Source organism: Balaenoptera borealis, assembly GCF_965194805.1.
Source record: "Balaenoptera borealis genome assembly, chromosome: 10".
NCBI lineage: Eukaryota > Metazoa > Chordata > Mammalia > Artiodactyla > Balaenopteridae > Balaenoptera > Balaenoptera borealis.
The window spans coordinates 62,326,029-62,350,318 of NC_138874.1; the positions used below are offsets into that span (position 1 = coordinate 62,326,029).

Consider the following 24,290-nt stretch of genomic DNA (forward strand, 5'->3'; position numbering starts at 1 on the left):
CCTCTGGTCTGGGACACAGAGCCTCAGAGGATGAGATGCTGGCCTGGTGTGATGACCGTGAATCTCTGCTATTAAGACCCGTCGTCATCCTCAGCACTCTGCCAGGACTTGCTGCAGGGCCCTTGAACAAACAGCAGGACAAAAGAGAGCAAGCCCCAGCCCACAGTGGCCCGGAGATGTGAGCGCGGAACCTGTCCTGCTGAGTCCCCAGATGAAGAAGCAGGGAGGCGGCCCAGCCAGGCACAGCTCACCCAGTCATGCCAGCCCCGGTGGGGCCCATTGCATTTGGCAAATAGTGTTTCACCAGGCATCCTGTGGGCGCTTACTGGGGGCCAAGAAGGGGGCCTGTCTTCACCAAAAACATGTGAATCCCTGGGGAGGAGGCCCACCCAGCAGAGCCGTGCCAGGGCAGCAAGGAGAGAAGCCAGGCACCTCCACCCCCTCCCCACCCTGTCCATACAAGGGAGGCAGCAGAAAGGACCCTCGGTGTCAGAGTCACTGGAGCCGGTAGGCGGGCGGCTCAGAATGGGAGGCGCTTCCCAAAGTGGAGCGCGAGGCCCCACCTCTTCCGCCTCTATCCGCGGGTCCTCTCCAGGCTTTTCTGTGCGCTGAGGAACCCTGCAGTGTGCGCCGAGTTGGCGGTGGACTCATACGGATGTATTTTTCCTGTGGAGAGGGCTGACAGCTTTTATAAGATTCTTGACCCTTCCGCAGAAGACACTGCAGTGACATGGACAGATGGAAATAGACTTCCTGCCACCCCAGGTCATGGGTCCCTGCAATGAGAGTGGCCAAGAAGGGAGGAGAAAGAGGCAGGCCTTGCCCCAGCTAAACAAGGAGGCTCTGAAGTCCTGTGTCCAACTCCACCCCTCACTTCTCAAGCCTGGCTCATTTCCCCTCACCTTAGGTGCCTCTTCCTCCAGGAAGCTCTCCTTGATATTCCATGTGTACTTCCCCCATTGGAGCACTTCTCATACCGTGTGGCGATTGCCTTCTCAATTGTCTGTTTCCCCCACTAAACCTCAGATCCCACTGAAGCAGTATCTGTCGGGTTCAGCCCCTGACAGGGGGCCTGGCACATGGCAGTGACCAGTCAGTCCCGAATGAGTGAATGGATGAATAGTAGTTGTAACTTAGGTGACTCTCAGAAGCCCCACATCTCTGAGAAGGGTTCTGCATTTTATTTTTTAAGGAAATAGAGATACAGGGGACCTTGGAGTTACATAGTTCCCTCCTGCCATGTGAGGGAAGACCAATCGGGCAAGGGCCCAGGGCCTCAGGTTCGCCTGTGCAGAACGAAGGCGGGGCAGGGGACACTGAGCGCCCTGGGCTCTGAGAGGCGGGTGGAGGCCCAGGCCTCTTCCATTCTGAGGCCCCTGGCATGCACAAACATGAGGACATGTGATAACTGCCTTACAAAAATGATGGTCCATCGTAAGTGTTCATATTTAACAACTGGACTTGTTTTGGACTGTCATGTACCCTGTCAGGGGAGCTCCCTCATCGTACACATGCTCTGATTTGGAGATTATGTCTCAAGCCTAATCTGTGGCCCTTTGTGACTGGGGGCCTGGGTCCAAGGGTCCTCTCCCCATCCCACCCCCTGCACATCCCCAGCCCCGGGCTGGGATATGCCTCGGTTACTACTTCTTACTATCCGCGTTCAGGGTGCAGGCTGTGCTCAGAGCATCTCAGGCTTAGAAAAGTCCTGACGCCCAGGCCAGAGTGGCCCAGCTCCCCGAGTACTGCAGGCCTGGGGCTGCACAGCCATCCTGGCTGCCCCCAAGAAAGCAGGAGCCCTGAGCCCTCGCTGCACTTCAGGGCGGGGCTCACGAATGGTCGCACTCCATGCTACTGTCTTGCTGCTCCCCTGGGTCTCTCTCCTTGCCGCTCATCCCACAGATAATGCCAATAACTGGTGCTTCTCCAGATGGTGGCCCTGAGGAGGCTTGGGGCTGTGCTACCCGCTCCAAGCCAGGGACAGCGGCTCCGGGACCAGGCCTGGCCTGCAGACTGGCGCCATCGCCTGGAGGGGAGCGGGACCGACACGCTCCTTTTCATCTGCCTCCTCCACCCAAGTCTCCAGAGTCAGGGGGCTTTTTCAGAGCCCTTGCCATGTCCCCTGACCTCTGGGAGGGATGTGAGGGGGATGGAGATTGGAGGCACAACGTACGGCACGCAAAGTCTATCATCTAGTTGGGGAAAGCTGTCAGGCCAAAGGAGCGCAAAGGTGAACAAGACGAAACCCCAGCCAGCAGAGGATCAGCTTATGTGCAAACAAGGACTGAGACTCAGAGTAGAGAGGAGAGACGGGCAGATGGGAGGGCCTGGCTCAGCCTCCAGCACAAGGTGCCTCTAAGACAGGAGGTGAACATACGTGTGGACAAGGAGGTTTGAATCTCAGCTTCTCCATAAGCCAGACGTGTGACCTCTAGCAAGTTACTGTTCTTCTCTGAGGTGCACTTTCTGAATCTGTAAAAGCGGGTTAAGAACACTTGCCTTGCTGTGTTGTTGTGACAATTAAATTAAATAACGGATGTGGAGCACTTGACACAGCGCTCAGAATCCATCCTTAAAAGCAATCCATTAATAACAGGGAACCAAGGCTCAAGAATGATTACTTTTAAAATGTAAATTAAGAGAGATTCAAATTTATTCCTGTAAGAACATCTCAGTTCTTACTCATGTTCTTGAGTAGCAGAGAAAGGAGTAGAGTGGCAACCAGCGGAGGAGAGGATGGCTCACCAGTCACCGTCTATTCTACTTAAGCAGCAGCCATGGAGAGACCCTGCAAAAATGTCATCAAGAGCTAGGGAGGGAGGCAGCAAGGAACAGATGGCAGCACTGATGGCTTGGGAGATGCACTCATTACTCTACATTCTTTAGGTGCATGAACTCATTTAATCCTCAAACACCCCCATGAGTAAGTGCTATTATTGTCCCTATTTAGAGATGAGGAAACTAGGGCACCCAGAGGTTGAGGGACCAGGCCAAGGTCACACTGCTTCTAAGTAGGAAAACTAGGATTGGAGCAGGGCAGTCTGGCCCCAGAGCCTCTCTACTCCCAACTACTAGGCGATAACTGCCTCTGATCTGGGAACTGTGTTCATCCCCATTTCTCAGATGAGAAAACTGCTGTTCAGAGAGGCAAAGTAAATTTTGCAAGGTCACACAGTAGTCATTGGCAGAGCTAGGACAGTCATGATTTTAAGCTATGATTTTCAGTCAATTGAGTTTCCTATTTAATTCAACTTGGGATCCAGAAAGTAAAAGCCAGCCCCCCTCCAGCAGTGGAAACTGCAAAAGATGAGCCAGGGGCCCTGTTGGCAGCCATATTTCCCATGCACAAGGTGGCAGAGGCTAGTCAGTGTTGAGAGACAGTGAAACCATCACACAGAGAAAAGCAAAGATGAGACTGCCAGCAGATTCAAGCCCTGGTTCCAGCCATTCCTGAAGTCTAGCTGCATATTCCCCTTTGGAAGATTTGGTTGTTCAAATTTAGGACTTGATTCCAAGAGCCAATAAAGCCTCTCTGTGTCCCCAAGTTGTTATGATTGGGTGGCAGTCATTTGCAACCAAAATGGGTTCTTGCAGAGAAGGCAGCATGCAGAAACAAGAAGCTGAAACCAGAAGACTGGGAGACCAGGAAGAATGACAGAGAGGCAAAGAGAAGGTGAGAGAGGCAGACAGAGCACCAAAGGGCACAAAGATAGGAGAGCTGTTAGCCCATCCTTCCAAACCCCAGTGCTGTCAGGTTCCTGACTTTGGTTGGTTCTCCAGCCCCCAGACGGCCCCCAAACAGCCATGAAAACATCGTGAACTGGCGCTTTTGAACACTTCCAGTTCCAAATGTATGTGAGTTTCACAACCCTTCTGAATTCCACGTGTAGACACTCCTTTATCCAATTTCTCCTTAGAAAAGTCTCACTTCCAATAAATTTTCACACCAGCTACAAGAACTCCCCATCCTTCAGAACCCCTGTGTGCTCCCCCTACATATCTATTCCTCCTGCCCACGCTAAACCGCACCACCCCAGCAGGGCGCTTCTGGGAAGGCAGATGGTACTAGCTCGGAGCTGACCCCAGCCCAGCCCTCGGGAAGGCAGGGCTGTTGATGAGTCAGTAGGGTCTGCGCTGAAGCATCTGGCCCCAGTTACCAAGATGGAGACTCTGCTCCGTCAAATCGCTCACAGCCCAACAGGCAGCAGCCACGTGGGCCTCCCCAAGGCTGCTCCTAGTCACGCAGGCATTTTAATTTAGCTACAGAAGAGGGATGAGCAAAGAGCACAGAATAATCCTCTCCTTCAGAGAGAGAAAAATGGGACCTAGGGAGGTTACACGACTTTCCTAAGGTCACCGGCCAGTCAGCAAAGCAGCTCTCGCTGGGGCAGGTTTCCCAGTGCTTGTTCGAAAATCCTGGTCTAGGCAAGACGCTTCTGATTCTGGCTGGAATCTGTACTGAGTCACACTCTTAATCTTCTTTTTTTTTTTTTCTCCCTGCCCTAATTTTACTTTCTCTTGGAGCTCAGACTAGAGGAGATCTGGTTCAATTCCATCAATCTGCCATTTATTGACTCATTCATTCAACATGTGCCAGTCTGGAAGGGACCCATGAGTCATCTGACCAAATCTTTCCCATCCAGTGTCAGTGGGGTCTTTGATTTTAAGAAACAGAAATTGACTCTAGCTAACTGAAGCAAATTTTTTTTTAAAAAGAAAGAAATTAAAGAACTTACTTGGAGGGGCTTCCCGGGTGGCGCAGTGGCTGAGAGTCTGCCTGCTAATGCAGGGGACACGGGTTCGAGCCCTGGTCTGGGAGGATCCCACATGCCGCGGAGCAACTAAGCCCGTGTGCCACAACTACTGAGCCTGCGCGTCTGGAGCCTGTGCTCCGCAGCGAGAGGCCACGATAGTGAGAGGCCCGCGCACCGCGATGAAGAGTGGCCCCCGCTTGCTGCAACTAGAGGAAGCCCTCGCACAGAAACGAAGACCCAGCACAGCCAAAAATAAATAAATAAATAAAAAAAAAAAAAAAAAAAAGAACTTACTTGGAGATGGGAAGCTCATAGAATTGAAGAAAATCTGAAGACTTGGGTCCCTGACAGGTCAGGTTCCAGAGATCTTAGGAGCAAAAACCCCTGGGCAGTGTCTGTTTTTAAATTTATCTTTTATACAGCAGGTTCTTATTAGTCATCCATTTCATCCACATCAGTGTATGTATGTCAATCCCAATCTCCCAGTTCATCCCACTACCACCACCCCCCACCGCTTTCCCCCCTTGGTGTCCATACGTTTGTCCTCCACATCTGGGTCTCTATCTCTGCCTTTGGGCAGTGTCTTGAGGGTCACACCCCCCGAGGCCCTACACCCCACTCCCCACCAGTGGAAAACGTGGTGCCAACTGATTTCAGTGTTTGGGTGGAATCAAGAGTCAACCCTCAGATAACGATAAGACCCACTTTAACATCAGAACGCCCTGCAGGGCTTGCTAAAACACAGATTGCTGGGCTCTGCACCCAAAGTGTCTGATTCTGAGGTAGGAATCCAGAATTTTGCATGTCTAATAAGCTCCTAAGCAGGGCTGGGGCTGCTGGTCCGGAATCCATGCTGTGAGAGCCACCGCTCTGCAAAAACCTAGCCCGAGTTGTGTGTCACTCTGAGACGGGGAGCCCAGGGCTCCTTGAGAAATGGTCCCACCAAGGTTGTACTCAACGGAATCAACAAGTCCCATAGGGTTCTCCTCAATGGGATTCCCAACATAAAGTCAGGATACTGTGACTAAAAGGGGGAATGGATGTTAGCTAGGCAGGAGAAAACACAGATGTGCATTATTCGGATATTTGGGGAAGATTCTCAGGGTTTGCTGTGTAGGTGGGTTAGATATCCACGAATTACCTTCTGCTGCTTTTCATGAGGTCAACAACCCTCCTTGCAATCTTGAAGGAGAACAAGATCTCCCTCTGTCCGGCAGGTAACAGATTTATTGCAGGCCTGGTATCTGACAGGTGCAATGTTCTTATTGGCAATACAGTAGCAAAAAAGCCAAGGACCAGCTCTCATGGAGCCTTAGTGGGTAATCAAAATGAAACTTAGTTCGACAGATAAGGTCTCTACAGCATGCAACACTGAGGTTACCACCTCCCTCATTCTGCTAAACATGCTTCTATTAATGCGGCCTGAGATGACATTAGGTTTCTCAGCAGCCACAACCTACCACTGGCTTATTACCATTATTCAAAAATATTTAGTGAACATTTACAGTGCATCCAGCCCTGTGCTGTACATCTGAGCAGCGCACGTCAAGCAAGAGGCCAGTCTCAGTCTCTTATGGGCTGCCATCAGTTGCCAGTTAAGCAACATTAGTCTTGCTGAAATGCTGCTTAACTGGCAACTGGACAAGATCCCCCAATCCCACACTGGACACCCAAGGAGTGATCATCACCTAACCCATTAGGAACCCTTGCATCCTCTGCATCAGCAGAACCCAGATTGGGAGGCAGGACCCACAGGCTGAGCATCTGGCATCACATCTCTATGGTGTGATGTGGAGCCTGGCGCTCTTGAGGCGCCCTCAGCCGCAGCAGATGGGGGCTCCCCCTGCCATTCTCTTTAAGGGGTTGATGAATGGTCAGCTCCGAGGCAGCAGTCGGGGGAAGAGCTGAAGCATCAAAGAATCCCAAGCTGGAAGGTCCTTAGCAATCACCTTAGTCCAACCATCTCGTTTAACAGAAGACCCTGAGCCCCAAGAGATGAAAGAACTGCTCAAGTTCACACAGTTGATAGACGACAATCAGGATCCAGGGCTCAGGTCCCCTCCTGTCTTAAAACCCAAAGCACTCTCAACTACACCACGAGAAGCAAAGGTGGTGAGGCAAGGGATAGACAGAGAAAAGGGGGCACATTTACCCATGAACTAGTCCACTCAGGGGACAGATCTGATCTCATGGTGCCCCGTTTTCAGAAAAACAGCTCTGAGCTTCCTGGGTTGGCAGTAATAAGAGCTAACATGTGTGTAGCACTTACTACTTGCCAGATATTTTTCTGAGAACTTTGTAGATATTAACACCTCACAATAACACTATGAGGGGTGCTATTATTATCCCCATTTTATAGCTAAGTAAATTGTCACAGAGAGGCTGAGGACGTTGTCCAAAGTCACACAGCCAGTGCAACAAAGCTTGGATTGAAGCCAGGTAGTCTGGTTAGCAGAATTGATGGGTTGCTGTGGGCACCCCAGCATGCCCAGAGAAATCCTCAGAGTACCCCAGGGCTCTGGCTTCTCACTGCCATCTGGGACCTGCCTAAGCTTTCCAACTTGAACTGTTGCTGATATCACCACAAAGTACCTCAATAAATTCTGGCAATGATAAATTTTTTGTTTGTTTTGCTTGTTGACTAGAGAGCTCTTATATAGACCAAACTGCAATGTTTTAGGTTTCTTAAAAGATATAGAATTGGCACATCAATATAGTATAAAAGGGTCATTTATTTTCTTCCCATCCCTTTCATACTACTCATGATGCACTGAAGAGTTGCATTTGACCCTAAACTCAGGGAGTGGCCACCTCTGTATCCTAAATGAGCCCAAGGATGATGTGTCCCACTCATCAACACTTCCCAACCTGGTGCCGTGGCAGCCACTGAGGGACACCAGCAGACCAGATATGATCTCTGCCATCAATGAATTCACAGTCTCCTGGAACCACTGAGTGCAAACAACAGTTAAAATATAACACAGTGAGTGGTACTGTAGAAGGCTCCAAATGCTTTGGTTGCAGAAAGAAAGAGAACCTGCTCTTGGGAGAGTAGCAGGAAAAGAAGCTGAGGAGACTGGGGTTTGATTGCACACAGTTCAACAGTCTGGACAGTCTCAGAGGAGGTGAGGAGACACTGGAAGCCTCGAGAGGGGGTACAGTTTAGAAAGACCACCCTTCTAGATGTGTGGAGGGGAGAAGGACCAGGAGGAGGAAAACCAGTTAGGAGATGACTATAGAGTCCAGGTGAGAGATGAGGGTTACACTAAGGCAGAAGCACTGAAGATGGAAAAGAAACAATGGATCAAGGAAAAAAAATCAGAGATGATATAAACGGGGCTTTTTTTATTCTGTGTGGTTCACTTCAGCTTCAGGTTCATTTGCCATTAAAATAGCTTTGGATGTGACTCCAACCATGCCTGAAGAATCACAGACCTGGCTTTTAGGTTAGTTAATTTCAAGCTTCCAGGAAATACAAGTCAGATCAGAGGACCAGAGTTCAAATCATGTCCATCAAATCATGCGACATGCTCTTGAGCAAGTCGCTTTCATTCTCTGAAAGTCAGCTGCATCATCTGCGAAGTGAGAATCAAGGCTTCTGCCTCTGAGCTTGTTATGGCGTCAGCTCACTTGGGCACCAGTATCGTCTCATCTCTTTTTATCTTTCCTAACAACAATATCATCAGCCTGCACAACTTCCTGAGCACTCACTATGTGCCAGGCACTATTCTAGCATGCATCAACTCATTTAACCCTCACAACAACCTCAGGAGATAGGTACTATTATTATCCTCATTCCGCAGATAAAGAAACTGTGGCAGAAAGAGATGCAGTAACTTGCCAACTCCTCACAGAGGCAGAACTAGGATGTGAACCCAGTATACCACCTGCCATAACTGCCTAAGCACCCGCCTACCCTTCTCTACAGGAAGTCCAGGCTCTCCCTCTGGAGCCCTCCCTCCTCCCCTGCACTAAGAATCCTACTCCTTGGGTCCTGCTTCCTGGCACTAGGTGAACAAGGAAAAAGCTCAGCTCTCTGCTGCCATTGCTAGAGGCCGCCACAAGGTGTCGCTATTGAAAGTCAATCCTACAAGGTGGGTTCAGGCGGTCTGCTGGTGGCATGATGTTCTTACTGGCTCTGAGACTTCACTCCTGTAGTTCTCATCCACGCACTTAGCTATCATTCATCAAACCACTCTGGGGGTGGGGGCCTCTGAATCCAACAGGGCTTCCAGACTCCCCTTTCCTTTCTGGCTGGTCTCTTTTTGGATCCCTTGGGGTTCTTCCCTACCAGAATGCTGTGGGCAGGGCCGTGTCATTTGACCTCACCAGGTCCCCCTAACTTCAAGTTTCAGGGAGCCACTGAACTTAAGGTCTAAATACCCTACACACAGGAGCCCCACCACCCCCCCGCCTACCCCGGGGCAGCTTGTACAATTTGGTCCACCCCCTCCGCGATTTACTACTAGAGGGAGAAGGAGCATTTTCTAAACACACACACACACACACACACACACACACTCAAAAACAAAACAAAACAAACAACATGCCCTGTTGTACCCTTTTCCTGGGGTAATGGGCATCAGCTCCCCTTACCTACTCATAGCTAACGGGTTCTGGGGACTGCTGTCTGAACAAAAGCCTACTCTATAGCACATGTTCTGTTCACTGGCAGGCAGAAGTGCTAGAAGATTCCTTCTCTATGTCTAAAGAGGCGATTGCATACCTTATGGCCGTTAGGAACCCTCTCCTACACCAAGTAAAAGCTTCCCACAACAGACATTAGGACAAGCCAAGGGGCTACCAAGACCTCATGGAGTGTGTTGAAAGTTTCTGTGTGGACTGATTTCAGAAGGCTGGTGAATGTAGTTTTCTGTCCTGGGCAGAGAGAATCTGAAGCTGAAACTTATTATAAACACAAACCTCTTCATAAAACAAAGAGTCCCAACACCAGTCCTCAGCAAGAGCAGCAGAATGCCACAGAAAATCAGGCTGTATCCTGAAGTATAACTACGATAAGTGCAGCCAGATTTAGCAAATAGAAATACAAAATATCCAGTTCAATTTGATTTTCAGATAAACAACCAATAATTTTTAGGATAAGCATGTCACCTGCAATCCATGGGACTTAACTTTCTCTAAAAAATTACTGGCTGTTTATCTGAAATTCAAATTGAACTGAGCATCTTGTATTTTATCCATCAACCTTAGTTTTTAAGTATAACCATGATCAGAAGTAAATCCAAGTCCTAAGAAAGCAAAGATCAAAGGTACTTAACAGGTCAACAGTTAAAATTCATTTGGCGGGCTTCCCTGGTGGCGCAGTGGTTGAGAATCCGCCTGCCAATGCAGGGGACACGGGTTCGAGCCCTGGTCCGGGAAGATCCCACATGCCGCGGAGCAACTAAGCCCGTGCGCCACAACTACTGAAGCCTGCGTGCCACAACTACTGAAGCCCACATGCCTAGAGCCCGTGCTCCACAACAAGAGAAGCCCGCGCACAGCAACGCAGAGTAGCCCCCGATCGCCACAACTAGAGAAAGCCCGCGTGCAGCAACGAAGACCCAACGCAGCCAAAAATAATTTAAAAATAAAATGAATTAAAAAAAAAAATTCATTTGGCTACTAGACACTGACCAAACATTTTAAAATTTTAAAACAGTGGTCCTTTAAGCCTGGCTACAATTGGAATTAGCTGAGAATTTTCAAAAATATAGATATATAGAAGCCCATGACTGTCCCTGAGGATTCATATTAAACTGAATTCATATTAATTCACATTAAAACATTCATGTATTAAGAATTAATAATATTCCTATGAAATAGGCGATGCTAATGTGCAAAGGGAGTTGAGGACCATTGTCTTTTTTTTTTTTTTTTTTTTTTTTAGGACCATTGTCTTAAAGTGTTGTCTGTACCTGCCTACTCAGTTGAAGACTTTTCTGAAGTGGTAAAGGAAATAAGACTGATACACTTTATTTGCAATTGTAAGCTTCCTTAAACTTATAACTCACAGTGAGTTCAGACTGACATTATCCTTGACTGTACTGAGGAAAAACTGGCAAAGAGATAGATCAGCTTACTAGTAGTTCCTGTTGTTGTAAAATAACATTTCGAATCATATTCTTTGTCCTTAGTAATTCCACTTTAGAGTATAAATCCTAGGAAAATATTCAGCAGTCCAGACAAATAACTATATGCAAAGATGCTAATCATACTATAGTAATGAGGAAAAATTGTGCTTCCTGTAAAAATCATTTCCCTTTAGCCTGAGAACTTCATGATTTCTTGTAATAAAAGTCTACTAGAGCCAAGCTCTCTCAGCTTTTTTATGTGGGAAAATGTCTTTAATTTTTTTTCATTTTTGAAGTATGCATTTTGAATGATTTTTTTTCTTTCAGCATTTTAAAGAAGCCATTCCAATGTCTTCTGGATTCTACTGGTTTTTTTATTAGATGTCAGCCATCATTATTATTGTATTCTTAAATGTATGTGTCCTTTTTCTCTGACTGTGCTTAAGATATTCTCTTTAATTTTGGTTTTCAGCAGTTTGACTATGATGAGCCTTGGTGTGGTTTTCCTTATACTTATTATTTTTTAAATTAATTAATTAATTAATTTTATTTTTGGCTGTGTTGGGTCTTCATTGCTGCGTGCGGGCTTTCTCTAGTTGCGGCTGAGCGGGGGCTACTCTTCGTTGCCGTGCACGGGCTTCTCCTTGCAGTGGCTTCTCTTGTTGTGGAGCACGGGCTCTAGGCGCGCGGGCTCAGTAGTTGTGGTGCGAGGGCTCAGTAGCTGTGGCTCGTGGGCTCTAGAGCGCAGGCTCAGTAGTTGTGGTGCACAGGCTTAGTTGCTCCGCGGCATGTGGGATCTTCCTGGACCAGGGCTCGAACCCATGTCCCCTGCATTGGCAGGCAGATTCTTAACCACTGAGGCACCGGGGAAGTCCCTCCGTATATTTATTCTACTTGGGTTTTCATGGGCTTCTAAGATCTGCAAATTAATATATTAGTATTTCTCATTAATTTTTAAAAATTCTCAAGCACAATCCCTTCAGATATTCCCTCTGCCCCATTTTCTCTCTTCTCTCTTTGAAGGACTCCAAATATGTATATACTATAGTGTTTTATGTTGTCCTACTGTTCTCTGAAACTCTGCTATAACTTTTAAAATTTAATTTAAATTCAATTTACTTTTTCTCTCCTTATGCATTAGTTTGGATAAATTTTATTAACCTGTCTTCAAGTTTCTGATCTTTTCTTCTGCTGCATCTAGTCTGCTGGTAAGACCTTCAATTAAAAATTTCATTTCAGTTCTAGAATTTCCATTTCATTCTTTTATAGGGCTTCAGATTCTCTGTGGAAACTTCCCATTTTTTCATTCATTTTGCCCATCTTTTCCAGTAAATACTTCAACACAGTTATAATACTTAAAGATTTTGTCTGATGACTCCAACATCTGGGTCATTCCTGGTTCTGTTGCAATTGGCTATTTTTTCCTCTTGATTATGGGTCACATCTTCCTGCTTTTTCACACGTCTTCTACCTTTGACTGTGTGCTCACTGGTAAAGAACTGGTGGGCATGTGTGCCTTGAGGGGTTCTCCCCCTATCTTCCTTCCTGTCCCTGCTGTTGTTTTGTACTCGGTGAAGACTTAGAAGGAAACAGTAAGTGAGTGCTCCAAAAGAAATCTCTGTCCACCCTCATTTCCTGGCCTTCACCTTCACCAGGCCACGGTCATGCAGTTAGTGAAGCCCTACAGACAAGAATTGGCAGATAGATGCCATTTAGCATTTAAGTTTGGGGGTGGGATTTTAATACATCATGACAGCTCATGGAAATTTTAGCTTGTTCAGCTAGTTTCTCAATGCACATTCAAAAATCCCCTGTCTATGGTGGGTCTGCTCTTCTATCCGTCATACCGCTTTGATGAAAGCAGCCTCATGTCTCACTCTCCTAGCAAGGCTCTTTCCACTCTGGAATTTAGTTCATTTTAAATTCTGGTGGATTTTTAACAACTAAGATTTTGCAGTTCATCCAGATTACTTGCATTGTCACAAAGAGAGTAATGATCTCTTGCAAATTTCTATATCCTGGAAATGGAAGTCCAAACGTTTTTCAAAAAGACTTATAAACTGAAAATACAGAGAGAAAAGGTGAGAAGGAAGCCTCTGACATCTGACATTATCTATTTCCTCTCCATATTTAATTGCTAAATTGACTCAGGGGAAACACCCCCAGGTCACTTGGCGAGGTTTGTATCCCTGCTGAGAAAGTCCAGGAAGGCTAATGTATCAAATGCCCATTGCCACAAAAACATCTGTCTTTAAAAGGCCACCTGTTTTAAAATGGGATGTGGGGGAAATGGAGTAGAAACTAATTTACCCTTATTTCACCAAATAGGATTTCTGATATCATTTAAAATGCCCTTTATCTTCATTTCAATACATTTCCACTTCTTAATCCTGCTGAATTGGAACCAAATCCAGAAGCCCATTTCTCTAACAAAACTGATGAGTATGAAGAGATAGTTTCCTTAATGCACACCAAAAAAACTTGGGTACAGCTAGAGTTTATGCTATTTCACATGAAGAAAACTAGAAGAGAAAAAGGAGGCTGACATGAGAGGCCCTGTTTAGCAACAACTTTTCTGACGCAGGAGAGAGAAGACAAAATCTGAAACACAAAGCTTCTTCCTCCAGAACACTCAGCCAACTGCTCTAGGTCTTATTATGTAGAAGGATACAATTGGTAGATTCAGTAAGAAATTACCTAAAAATCCACATTTAATTGGTTTTAAATAGTCCAAAACTTTAAGGTCACAAAACCCTTTTTAACATCTGATGAAGAGACACAATGGAGGCGGGTACAGCTGCTCAGGTTTTGAAATTCCTCAGTGCCCTCCCAGGAACAGACACAAGTAGGACTGTAAAAGAAAAAGAAATTGTAGAATAGGTGAAGCAGTGCTTAGAAGGAAGAAGGTCTAAAAGCAACCATCTAAGCTTCCACAGTAAGAAAGTAGAAAGAAAAGAGCAGCTTAAGCCCAAAATAAATAAAGTAGAAAATGAAGGCAAGAATAAGAATAATGAAATAGAAAATTCACAATCAGCAGCATGAACCAATTAACCCAAAAGCTGTCTTTAAAAAATGTGATAAAATTGATAAACCTCTAGACTTACCAAGGAAAAACCCAAAATCAGAAGTTAAAGAGGAGTCAAAACTACAGGTCCTACAAACATTAGCATGATAAAAAGGAATAATATAAACAAATTTATGCCCCCAAAATTCATCAACATAATGAAATTACCTATTCCTTCAAAGGGGCAAATTATAAAATCTGACTTAAGAGATATCATCTAGGGCTTCCCTGGTGGCGCAGTGGTTGAGAATCTGCCTGCTAATGCAGGGAACACGGGTTCGCGCCCTGGTCTGGGAAGATCCCACATGCCGCGGAGCAACTGGGCCCATGAGCCACAACTACTGAGCCTGCGCGTCTGGAGCCTGTGCTCCGCAACAAGAGAGGCCACGATAGTGAGAGGCCCGCGCACCACGATGAAGAGTGGCCCCCGCTTGCCGCAACTAGAGAAAGCCCTAGCACAGAAACGAAGACCCAACATAGCAATCAATCAATCAATCAATAAATCTTTAAAAAAAAAAAAAAAGAGATATCATCTAAATGATACTATGTCTACGAAAAAATTGAACTCTTTTGAAAAAGAAAAAGAAAAAAATAGCCCAGATGGCTTCCCTGGTGAAATCTACCAAACATTTAAGGAAATAACACCAATCTTACACTATCACTTTCATAAAAGAGGTGAAGGGAGCACTTCCCACATCCATTTTATGATGCCAACTTTATCCTGATAAGAAAAAAAGTTATTATAAGAAAAGTAAACTCCAGGCTAATATCTCTCATGACCATAAATCCTTAACAAAACATTAGCAAATTGAATCCAGCAAAATATAACAAGGATACTACATGTGACTTAGTGGGGTTTATCCCAGGAATCCAGAGTTGGCTTAACATTTGAAAAAAATCAGTGTAATTCATGACATTAACAGAATAAAAGAGAAAAACAGAGACACAGAAAAAGCTTAACAAAATTAAACAACTGTTTATGATTTTAAAAAACTCTCTCAGCAAAATACTGGAATAGAAGGAAACTTTCTCAATCTATTAAAAAAAAAAAAAAAAAACCCTATAGCTCCTGCATGTCAACAGAAAAATAAGCTGAGGGAGGAGAAAGAGTTGCCTAAAAAAGAATAGAACATTCCCCCCAAAAGTATTTCTATTCCCACAGGAGACAAAAAAAATTCATGATCACAAGCCACTTATGACACTAAATGCTCAAGTGAAGAGACAAAATCTGTAGATAAAAATTCTTATAAGGATCATGAGAAGCACATCTTAGAAGCAAGGAACGAAAAAGAATCAAGTAGCAATACATTACATGATACATATTCTTAACCCACCAGACACAGATTGAAAATGTGCAGATTAATGGGTAAATTGGCAGGAATACTATCCAGCCTAAACCCCAGCTAAGCCACTCCTCTTGACCTTCCTCCGACTTAACTAGAGAAACTGATGAAGCTGCTATTGAACCAGACTATAATGAAGGTGATAGCGAAAGTAACATATCTGTAAGAGAAGAGGAAACTTGTCTAAGGAACCGAACAATAAAGTGATGGAGGAAGCAAAAGAGCCTGGACACGGCGGCAGTCGGCCAGGAGCCAGAGTCAAAGCAGCCCCAGCATTAGTCCAAGTAGAAGTCATAGCCCTTCTGGAAGCCCAGCCCGAAGCCACAGTAGCATCACAAACCATACAATAATTAGGAATGAATTTAACAGAATGCGTGCACAAGACCTGTATACCAAAAAACTGCAAAATATTGCTAAGAGAAAGTAAAGAAGACAAATAAATAGAGGGCTATGCCATGTGCATGGGTTGGAAGACTCAGTATTGTTAATATGTCGGTTCGCTCAAAATTCACCTACAGATTCAACATAATCCCATTCAAATCCCAGCAGGGTTTTTTTGGTAGAAATTGACAAGCTTATTTTAAAAGTTATAAGAAAATGCAAAGAATCTAGAATAGCCAGAAAACTATTTAAGGGAAGAACAAAGTAGGAGGACTTACACTACCTGATTTTCAAGTCTTCCTATAAAGCTACGGTAATCGAGATGATGAGGTAGACCAGTGACTTCCATGAACGTGAGCTCAATGCTGTACTTCATTGGCTGTAAAATGAGTTCCTCGGTCACAAGTAATGTAAGGTGGAATAACATCTTGGTGAATAAGGTATTTTGTCAGTGCATGGATACTAGTTTGGGAAAAAAAATATTGCAGGCAGGAAAAGCAAATCTATATCAAAAGTAGGTGTCTGCAGACCTACTAAAGAATGGACTTGAGGATATGGGGAGGGGGAGGGGTGAGATGTGACAGGGTGAGAGAGTGTCATGGACATATATACACTACCAAATGTAAAATAGCTAGCTAGTGGGAAGTAGCCACATAGCACAGGGAGATCAGCTCGGTGCTTTGTGACCGCCTGGGGGGGTGGGATGGGGAGGGTGGGAGGGAGGGAGATGCGGGAGGGAGGAGATATGGGAACGTGTGTATATGTGTAGCTGATTCACTTTGTTATAAAGCAGAAACTAACACACACACACACACACACACACACACACACACAAAAAGTAGGTGTCTGTGTCAGTGAGATTAAAATACCACCCCTTACATGGAGGAGGTGGCTCACTGATTCTCCCGAAGAATGGTGCTACGTTGGGGGCTCAGTGTTGGTCTTTGCTGTTGGCGGGTTGGCCTCTCAGCGGTGACTGTAGACAGAGACTTTAGGAGGTGGACAGTCCATGTTGTGGAGCCTGTGCACAGTCTCCATCATTGCTGCCTTGGCCACTTTGATCATGAGGCCTTTGTAAGGACAGAGGTTGCTGGGGAAAGAAACTAACTAACATCCAGAGAACCGATGATTTTATCCACCTGATTATCAAAATATTTCTCTTGTATAATTACTCTTAGGTGACTATTGGGACACAGATCTTCACATTCTGTGGTCATTCAAAGGTATCTATTCACACACCTTTTCCCCAGAACCTCCCCACTGTGATCATTTAACTGTGTCCTTTCCAAGTCCCTGACCAGCCAGCCAAACCATTAGCCACTGCCCATGAATCAAAGTAGATCCATACCTCTGGTCACCTCTAATTTCAGGCAAATGAATAGCCAGTTGCACTGGGTGAAGTTCTGCTCAGTGGGAGTATTTTCCTCCACTGCTGTCCTGTACGACCACATCAGAATGGCTTCTTATTCAGATCTCAGTACAAATAAACCAACTGCAAAAAGACATTCATGAGAGATTGTAAATGGAATGTGCATTGATACTAGATTTTATTAAGACAATATTATTAATTCACTAGATGTGATAATGAAGTGGTAGCATGTCCTGTTTTTAAAAAATCCTTTATCTGTTGGAAATATGTTCTGAAGTATTTGAAGGTAAAAAGATAAGAGGTATGGGAGATTTTACTTAAAATTTTTCATGGAAAAAAAGTAGAAGGAGAGCTCAATGGAAGAAGGATAATTGTCGAAGCCAGGTGATGAGTAAGTACATGGGGGTTCATTAAACTGTTTTCTCTGCTTTTATATGTGTTTAAAATGTCACATAATAAAAAGCCTAAAAAATATTCTAATGAAAAGTATAGACAACCTCCCCTTATAAATGTACCTAAGAATGTAATCTGAATGTCACCTAGCCTCACCAGCCTGTGCCCTCAAAATAAGGTTAAATTTCCACTTGGACCCAATTTATGATGACTGTAAGCCCACTCACCCATCCCTGTGCACCAGGAGCATATTCTCACCCTCTCCAGAAAAACTCCACTATTCCAAGGAGTCCTCAAAAGGGTTCCACATATTAGGCCACAAACTAGGCTGAAGCGGACAGCCATCCCTCAGGCTCTGCTATTCTAGCTCCCACTTGCCTACATCTAGACAATGTCTCAGCATTCCTGAGAAGCTGCTTAAAGAGGCTTAATCACTGCTGCTGTTGACAAAAAAGAATGCCATAGGAAGCATTCCAAATTAAAGGAAACTAAAATACACATTAAAGGAAATTAAATGCAACATATGCTCCTGAGTTGAGTCTTAGACTCGGGAAAAAATGGCTATTAAGTCATTATTGAGACAGCTGAAATTACCAAAATATGGACTGTGGATTGGATGATAGTATATTAATGCTAAATTTCCAGATTTTTATCATTGCATGGTGGTTACTTAAGAGAAGTTCTCACACTTAGCAAATACACACTGAAGGATTTAGGGTGTAAAAATAAAGCAGATACATTGAAAATTCTCCCCCTCAACCCAGCCTCTCAGCCACACAATTTCCCCCTGCCCCAACAGGCAATAAATGTTTCCTCATTCTTGTATCCATCCACCCAGAGGTATTTCATGCTTTTGCAAGCTAACACATGTTCTAACATCTCCTTTACACCAAAAATGGGAGCATTCTCTATACTCTGTTCTGTGCTTAGCTCTTTCTGAATATATCTTGGAGATCATTCTGTATCAGAACATGAACCATCCCCTCACTATTTTCTACAAATATGTAGTATTCCACTGGGAGATGTACCATAATTTATTTAGGCTCCATAAAATTGGTTTCCAACCTTTTGCTGTCCTTTATTAAGATCTGCAGAATAGCAACCTTCAAGGGACCCAGGAAGATTTGGGAACACAAGCATATAACAAAAGTATGAAATTAATATGGTGATAATTTTGTCAGGGATTATATTTTAAATGGTTACTAATGAATGCAATGTTTCATGTTATTAACCAGGGAAATAGACTTCAGAATGAATGATTGGTGGGTACGAAAAAACAAGAATGTGTGTGGGGAAGTCAATGTTAGCAGCCCTCCGTCTTAGCCATTAAACCTCTCTGAAAGAGCATTTTAACACAATGGAATTTTTTTTTCAGAACTCTAACAGACACTGAATGCAATAAGTGACGATCAAGAATAGTAGTAGAGCCACCCATGATGTTGTTGTTATTGTGTCATTAATGAAAGTACCGACAGAAAAAGAGTAGTACTTTGGGTTCGTTAATAAAAGACCTGAAAAAATGTAATGGCTTAGAGTCACAACAGCAAATAAAGTTGCCTTTCACTTCACTCTGCCAAATGAGGCTGTCCGGAAGGGGAGGAAGTTAACAATGAACTTCGAGAGCAGGGTGAAGTGTGTACACCCATATCAATACATACACTGAGTTTGGGGTTGTAGGGACTTTCTGTTGTTGTTAATAAATATAATTTCTGTGCCCATTTTTATCTTCAATATTTTTCCTTAGGTTCTTAAGTTACAGAAATAGTGACTTAATTTGACACAGATTTAGACAATATCCCAGAAACCCAAGAGCACATACGTCACTCATCCTGACCTAAAAGCTTCTCTCTCTGCAGGAATCAGAGACCAGCATCTCTCTTCTCTCACAGACTCACCGCCTCCTTTTCTGTTACAGTGGCCTTTTATGAGTTCTCACTCCTCCAGCTGGACAGTTAGTTAGACCTTTGAGGGCAGGACTACCACATCATAATCATCTAGGCTGTGCAGACTCCACTACTTGAGCAGGTGGGGGGCAGCCCCCGCTCTCCAGACGCGGCCCAGCAGAGGCTCCATCCACAGGGTGCACTGGTTGATGTCACAGTGACGGTCATGTTAAGTCAGTGTATCTACGCTGGCAGCGGTAGCATTGATATCTCCACGGCAGCAGCTTTGGAATGTGATTTAGGGCATTGTGTCTGAGGATGAAGGCACCAAGCCTAGTTTTCTAGCTTTATTGGTCAGAATAGGCTAGGTCATTCCAGAAAACAAACCCTGACCTCTCAGCAGCTCACGCAGTGAGTTTATTTCCCAATCACACGCAGGTCCATGGAGGCTGGGCAGCTCACGGGACAGCACTCGTCCCAGCGGTGACTCAGGGCCCAGCTGCTTCTACAGCGTGTCTCCCCTGTCCCAGACTCCCTCTCACAGGAGAGTGAAAGCCAAGGATGTGGCGAGAACTTTTAGGGCCAGGCCTGGAAGTGCTGTACATTATTTCCCCCCATGTTCCACTGGCCTAACTGAAAGGTAGGCTGACAAGCATTGCCTTGACGAGTGCTTAGGGGCAGAAATGGGGTCAGGAGCATCCAGCCAGAATCCACCCTCCCAGAGATTTCACGAGCCCCACTTAGCCTTCAGAAATCCGTTTGATGATTATCCCAGCCAGGCTTGGTTTCTCTATCTGCAGCTAATCTCCCTGACTGACATACAAATTGGAGGCACAGTAGAAGGTGGGGGTCAAGAGCACAGGCCTGAGCTAGACTCCAGGCTCCTGCCCTACTGTGTGCTTTGGTAGGCAGGCGGGGCTCCTCCGAAAATTCCAGATTAAGTGGAGTGTCTGTCTCAGGAAGTTGTCGTGAGGGTTGAGTTAATGCGAGGTAGGCACCTAGAACAGTGTCACCTGCACTCAGCACTCAATAGCGTCGTTTATTATTTATTTCCCCCCGAAGTCTCCAGCCCTCAGAGACTTCCTGGAGGAGGCAGTCAGGAAGACTCGAACGAGTGAAACAATGGATTGTAGAGGATTGAACAAAGGAAGGGACCTTAAAGGAAAATGAGTTTCTCCAGGCAGGACGCTGTGTTCTTTTTGAATTAATATAACTGCTGAGCCCCAAAGAAAGGGCCCCCCGGGACCTGAGTCTGTCCGTCATGTGCTCCAGGGAGCCTCCTTGCCTGAGTCCAGACAAGCTTCTCCTTTTATTTTTTTTGGCCACGCCACGCAGCTTGTGGGATCTTAGTTCCCCAACCAGGGACTGAATCCAGGGCCATGGCAGTGAAAGTGCCGAGTCCTAACTACTGGACCATCAGGGAACTCCCCAAGCTTCTCCTTTTAAAGTCCTACCTGTGGGAGCTGGACTTACGGCCAGCAGGGCCGGTTATCTTGCCCAGGCTGTCCTCTGGCTCCGGGGTTGGGGTGGAGGTGGGCAAGCTTATGGGAGCCACGCCTGCATGGAAAGAGCAAGGCCGCTGGCCCCTTACCAGGCAGGTCCAGGCCTGGGCTTAGGGCGTCCAGAGGGAAAATGGTCACTCTGAAATCCCAGGCGCAGGCTGAAGACCTTCTTCTAAGTGTAAGGCATTTGGGCTCACTGTGGGGACAGGTACAGGGTCTTTGCTGCACAGCAGAGGTGACCAGGCTTACCTTCACTCCCGTGTTTGCCAAGTTGCTTGCTGACGCTGTGAAAACCCCATCCCTAGTTTTTCCACCAACATCTCCTCTGTTAGTGCAGAGACCACACTATGAAAGAGGCAGTTTCCTGTGCCAGAGCCCAACAGGCCCAGCCCCCCACCCTCGGTACGCTCCCATGGAGGACATGGTGACAGTGGGGAAGGTCTCTCCTCGGGGCAGCTGTAAGATATCCCTGCGGGATAAGGCTTCCCCTGGAATGTGGCCTTTTTCTAGCCAAGAACAGTTCCAGGTAATGAGCACGCTTCAGGCTGAATCCTCTTTCTCTGGAGAAAAATTTTCCAAATATGGAAGGATCGAGGTTCCTACTTTGAGAATCTCTTCCTAGAGGGTGACAGCCCAAATTCTTCCTAAAATAATAGTAGCACACAGCAGAAAACAGAGCAGGGGAAGCACGGAGGAAGTAGAGGTATGGATGTGGGGGACTCGATGACACCGCCAGGGAAATGAATAAAGACTCTCAGCATCAGGTATTCATTCAACAGGCTGGGCCAAGGGCATTCGGGGTGCCCACCCACTGCTGGGTGCCAGGGTGCTGACGCAGCAAATGGCCAACGCTGGACTCTACATCTGTCATTTACTAGTCATGAGCCTTGGACAATGTCAACTGTCTGAGCCTTAGTTTCTTCATTTGTCAACTAGAGATAAAATTCCTTGCCCAGACCGCTTCACAAGGTTCTCCTGATGAACTCAAAAGAAAAAAGCCACGAGAAAACTTTATAAACCAGAAAGGGTTGTCTTAAAACAAAGCACTGTTATCATTGCAGTTGTTAAGACAAATCTTAGCTCTCCAGGGACCTACAATCTAGTTGCAGAAATAAATTAAGATACCTGGAACAATAAAGTGGTAAATCATGGCAGTATGCACTCAGCACAAAATAGCGTTAGCAAAATTATATGCAGTTAAGTTTTCTGAAAGAGAGTCAGGTGTAGAATGAATCAGACAGAACAAATTTCATGAAAGTCATGGTAAGAATTGAAATGAGTCCTGGAAAAAGAGAAAGTTGTAGAGAAATTGGAAGAAGTAAGGCATTAACTGTGTGTGTGTGTGTGTTGTAGTAGTAGTAGTAGTAGTAGTAGTAGTAAAAAAGTGCAGCAAGGATATGTACCATTCTAGGCTATAGACATACTCAGGAAGTGAATGGTGGGAAACGGGTCTAAAGCAGAGGTTGGCAAACTATAGCTCCACAAGCCAGTTTTTGTATAGTGTGCAAGCTAAGAATGGTTTTACAGTTTTAAAACGTTATACACTTATTAGAATGGCCAAAATCAAGAACACTGACAACACCAAATATTGGTGAGGATGTGGAGCAACAGGAACTCTCATTCATTGCTGTTGGGAATGTAGAATGATGATACAGACACTTTGGCAGTTTCTAACAAAACTAATTATACTTTTACCATATGATCCAGCAATTATATTCCTACTTAAAGGAATTGAATACTTGTGTCCACACAAAAACCTGCACACAGATGTTTATAGAAACTTTATTCATAATTGCTAAAACCTGGAAGCAACCAAGTTACCCCTGAGTAACTGGACAAATAAACTGTATGGTATATCTGAAAACTGAATGTTACTCAGAGCCAAAAAGAAATGGACTATCAAGGTGTGAAAAGACAAAGACGTATCTTAAACATATATTACCAAATGAAAGAAGCCAATCTGAAAAGGCTACATACTATATGATTCTAACTATATGACATTCTGGAAGAAGCAATGCTATGGAGACAATAAAAATATTCATGGTTGCCAGGGTTGAGGGGAGGGAGCGAAGAGTAGGTAGAGCACAGAGGATTTTTAGGGCAGTGAAACTACTCTGTATAATACTATAATACATGTCATTATACATTTGTCCAAGCCCAAAGAATATACAAAACCAAGACTGAAACCTCATGTAAACTATGAACTCTGGATGATAATGATGTGCCAGTGTAGGTCCACCAATTGTAGCAAATGTACCAGTCTGGTCAGGGATGTTGATAATGTGGGGGCAGGAAGTATATGGGAATCTCTGTACCCTTCTCTCAACTTTGCTGTGAGCCTAAAACTGCTCTAAAAAATAAGTTTATTTTTTTTTAATGTTATAAGGAAAAAAAAAGACGAGTAGGAGTGACATAGATCATAGTCCCACAAACCCTAAGGTATTTACTATCTGTCCCTATACTGAGGTTTACTGACCCTTGGCCCAAAGGATGAACACTAGACTGAATGACAGTGGAAATACAATATAACCCAAATTTGTGTGATGCAGCTAAAGTAGTGCTGATAGGAAAATTTATAGCACTAAATAAAATGTTTACATTTAGGAAAAGCCTCAAATCAATAGTTTAATGTCCCACAATAAGAAACTAAAAATATAAGAGCAAACTAAACCAAAAGCAAGCAGAAAGAAGAAAATAATAATAATAATAGCAGAAATAAATGAAATTGAAAACAGAAAAAACATAGAAAATCAATGACACAAAAACTGGCTCTTTGAAAAGCTCAATAAAATCAACAAACTTCTAGCAATACTGACAAAGAAAAAAAGAGAGAAGACATATATTATCCATATCAGGAATGAAACAGACGATATCACTACAGACCCAGCAGACATCAAAAAATAATAAGGAAATACTACAAACAACTCTACACACATGAATTTGACAACTTAGATGAAATGGACCAATTCCTTGAAAAGCACAAACTACCACAAGTCACCCAATACAGTATAGATAATTTGAATAGCCCTGTAACTATTAAGGAAATTGAACTCATAATTTTAAAACTCCCAAAAACAAATTTCCAGGCACAGATGGCTTCACCACTGAATTCCGCCAAACATTTAAGAATTAACACCAGTTCTACACAATCTCTTCCAGAAAAGATAAGATGAGGAAACTTGCCAATTCATTTTTTCCAGCTTTACTAAGGTATAATTGACAAATAAAAATTGTATATATTCAAAGTATACAAAATGATAATTTGATACATGTATACACTGTGAAATGATTACCATAATCAATTTAATTAACACACCCATCACCTTACATAGTTACCTTTTGTGTGTGTGTGTGTGTGGTAAGAACACTTAAGATCTACTCTTTTACCATATTTCAAGTATACAATAGAGTATTGTTAACTATGGTCACCATGCTGTACATTAGATCCTCAGAACTTATTTCATCTCATAACTGAAAGTTTGTATCCTCTGACCAACATCTCCCCATTTCCTTCGGCCCCCAGTCCC

General features: G+C 44.5%; 1 protein-coding gene and 1 long non-coding RNA gene across 4 annotated transcripts in view; both read right to left on the reverse strand.

Annotated features, from left to right (window-relative positions):
- The window catches only part of DLG5 (discs large MAGUK scaffold protein 5), a gene marked incomplete at its 5' end in the record, with an annotated part of 211,409 nt that overhangs the window by 26,373 nt on the left and 160,746 nt on the right, over positions 1-24,290 (reverse strand). Inside the window, one exon of one of the 3 annotated variants that reach the window (XM_082408737.1) lies at positions 16,988-17,108. The exons of the other annotated variants lie outside the window; for them this stretch is intronic. Coding sequence (XP_082264863.1) covers positions 17,080-17,108 — 29 coding nt within the window. The 3' untranslated portion in view covers positions 16,988-17,079. Of the gene's footprint in view, positions 1-16,987; positions 17,109-24,290 lie in introns of those variants that run through there. 3 annotated transcript variants of the gene reach the window in all.
- On the reverse strand, positions 1,673-10,614 carry LOC309635433. Its single transcript, XR_014248832.1, has 3 exons — positions 10,381-10,614; positions 5,045-10,062; positions 1,673-4,731 (listed from the first exon to the last, which is right to left on the reverse strand). It is a non-coding gene; the product is annotated as an uncharacterized lncRNA (long non-coding RNA).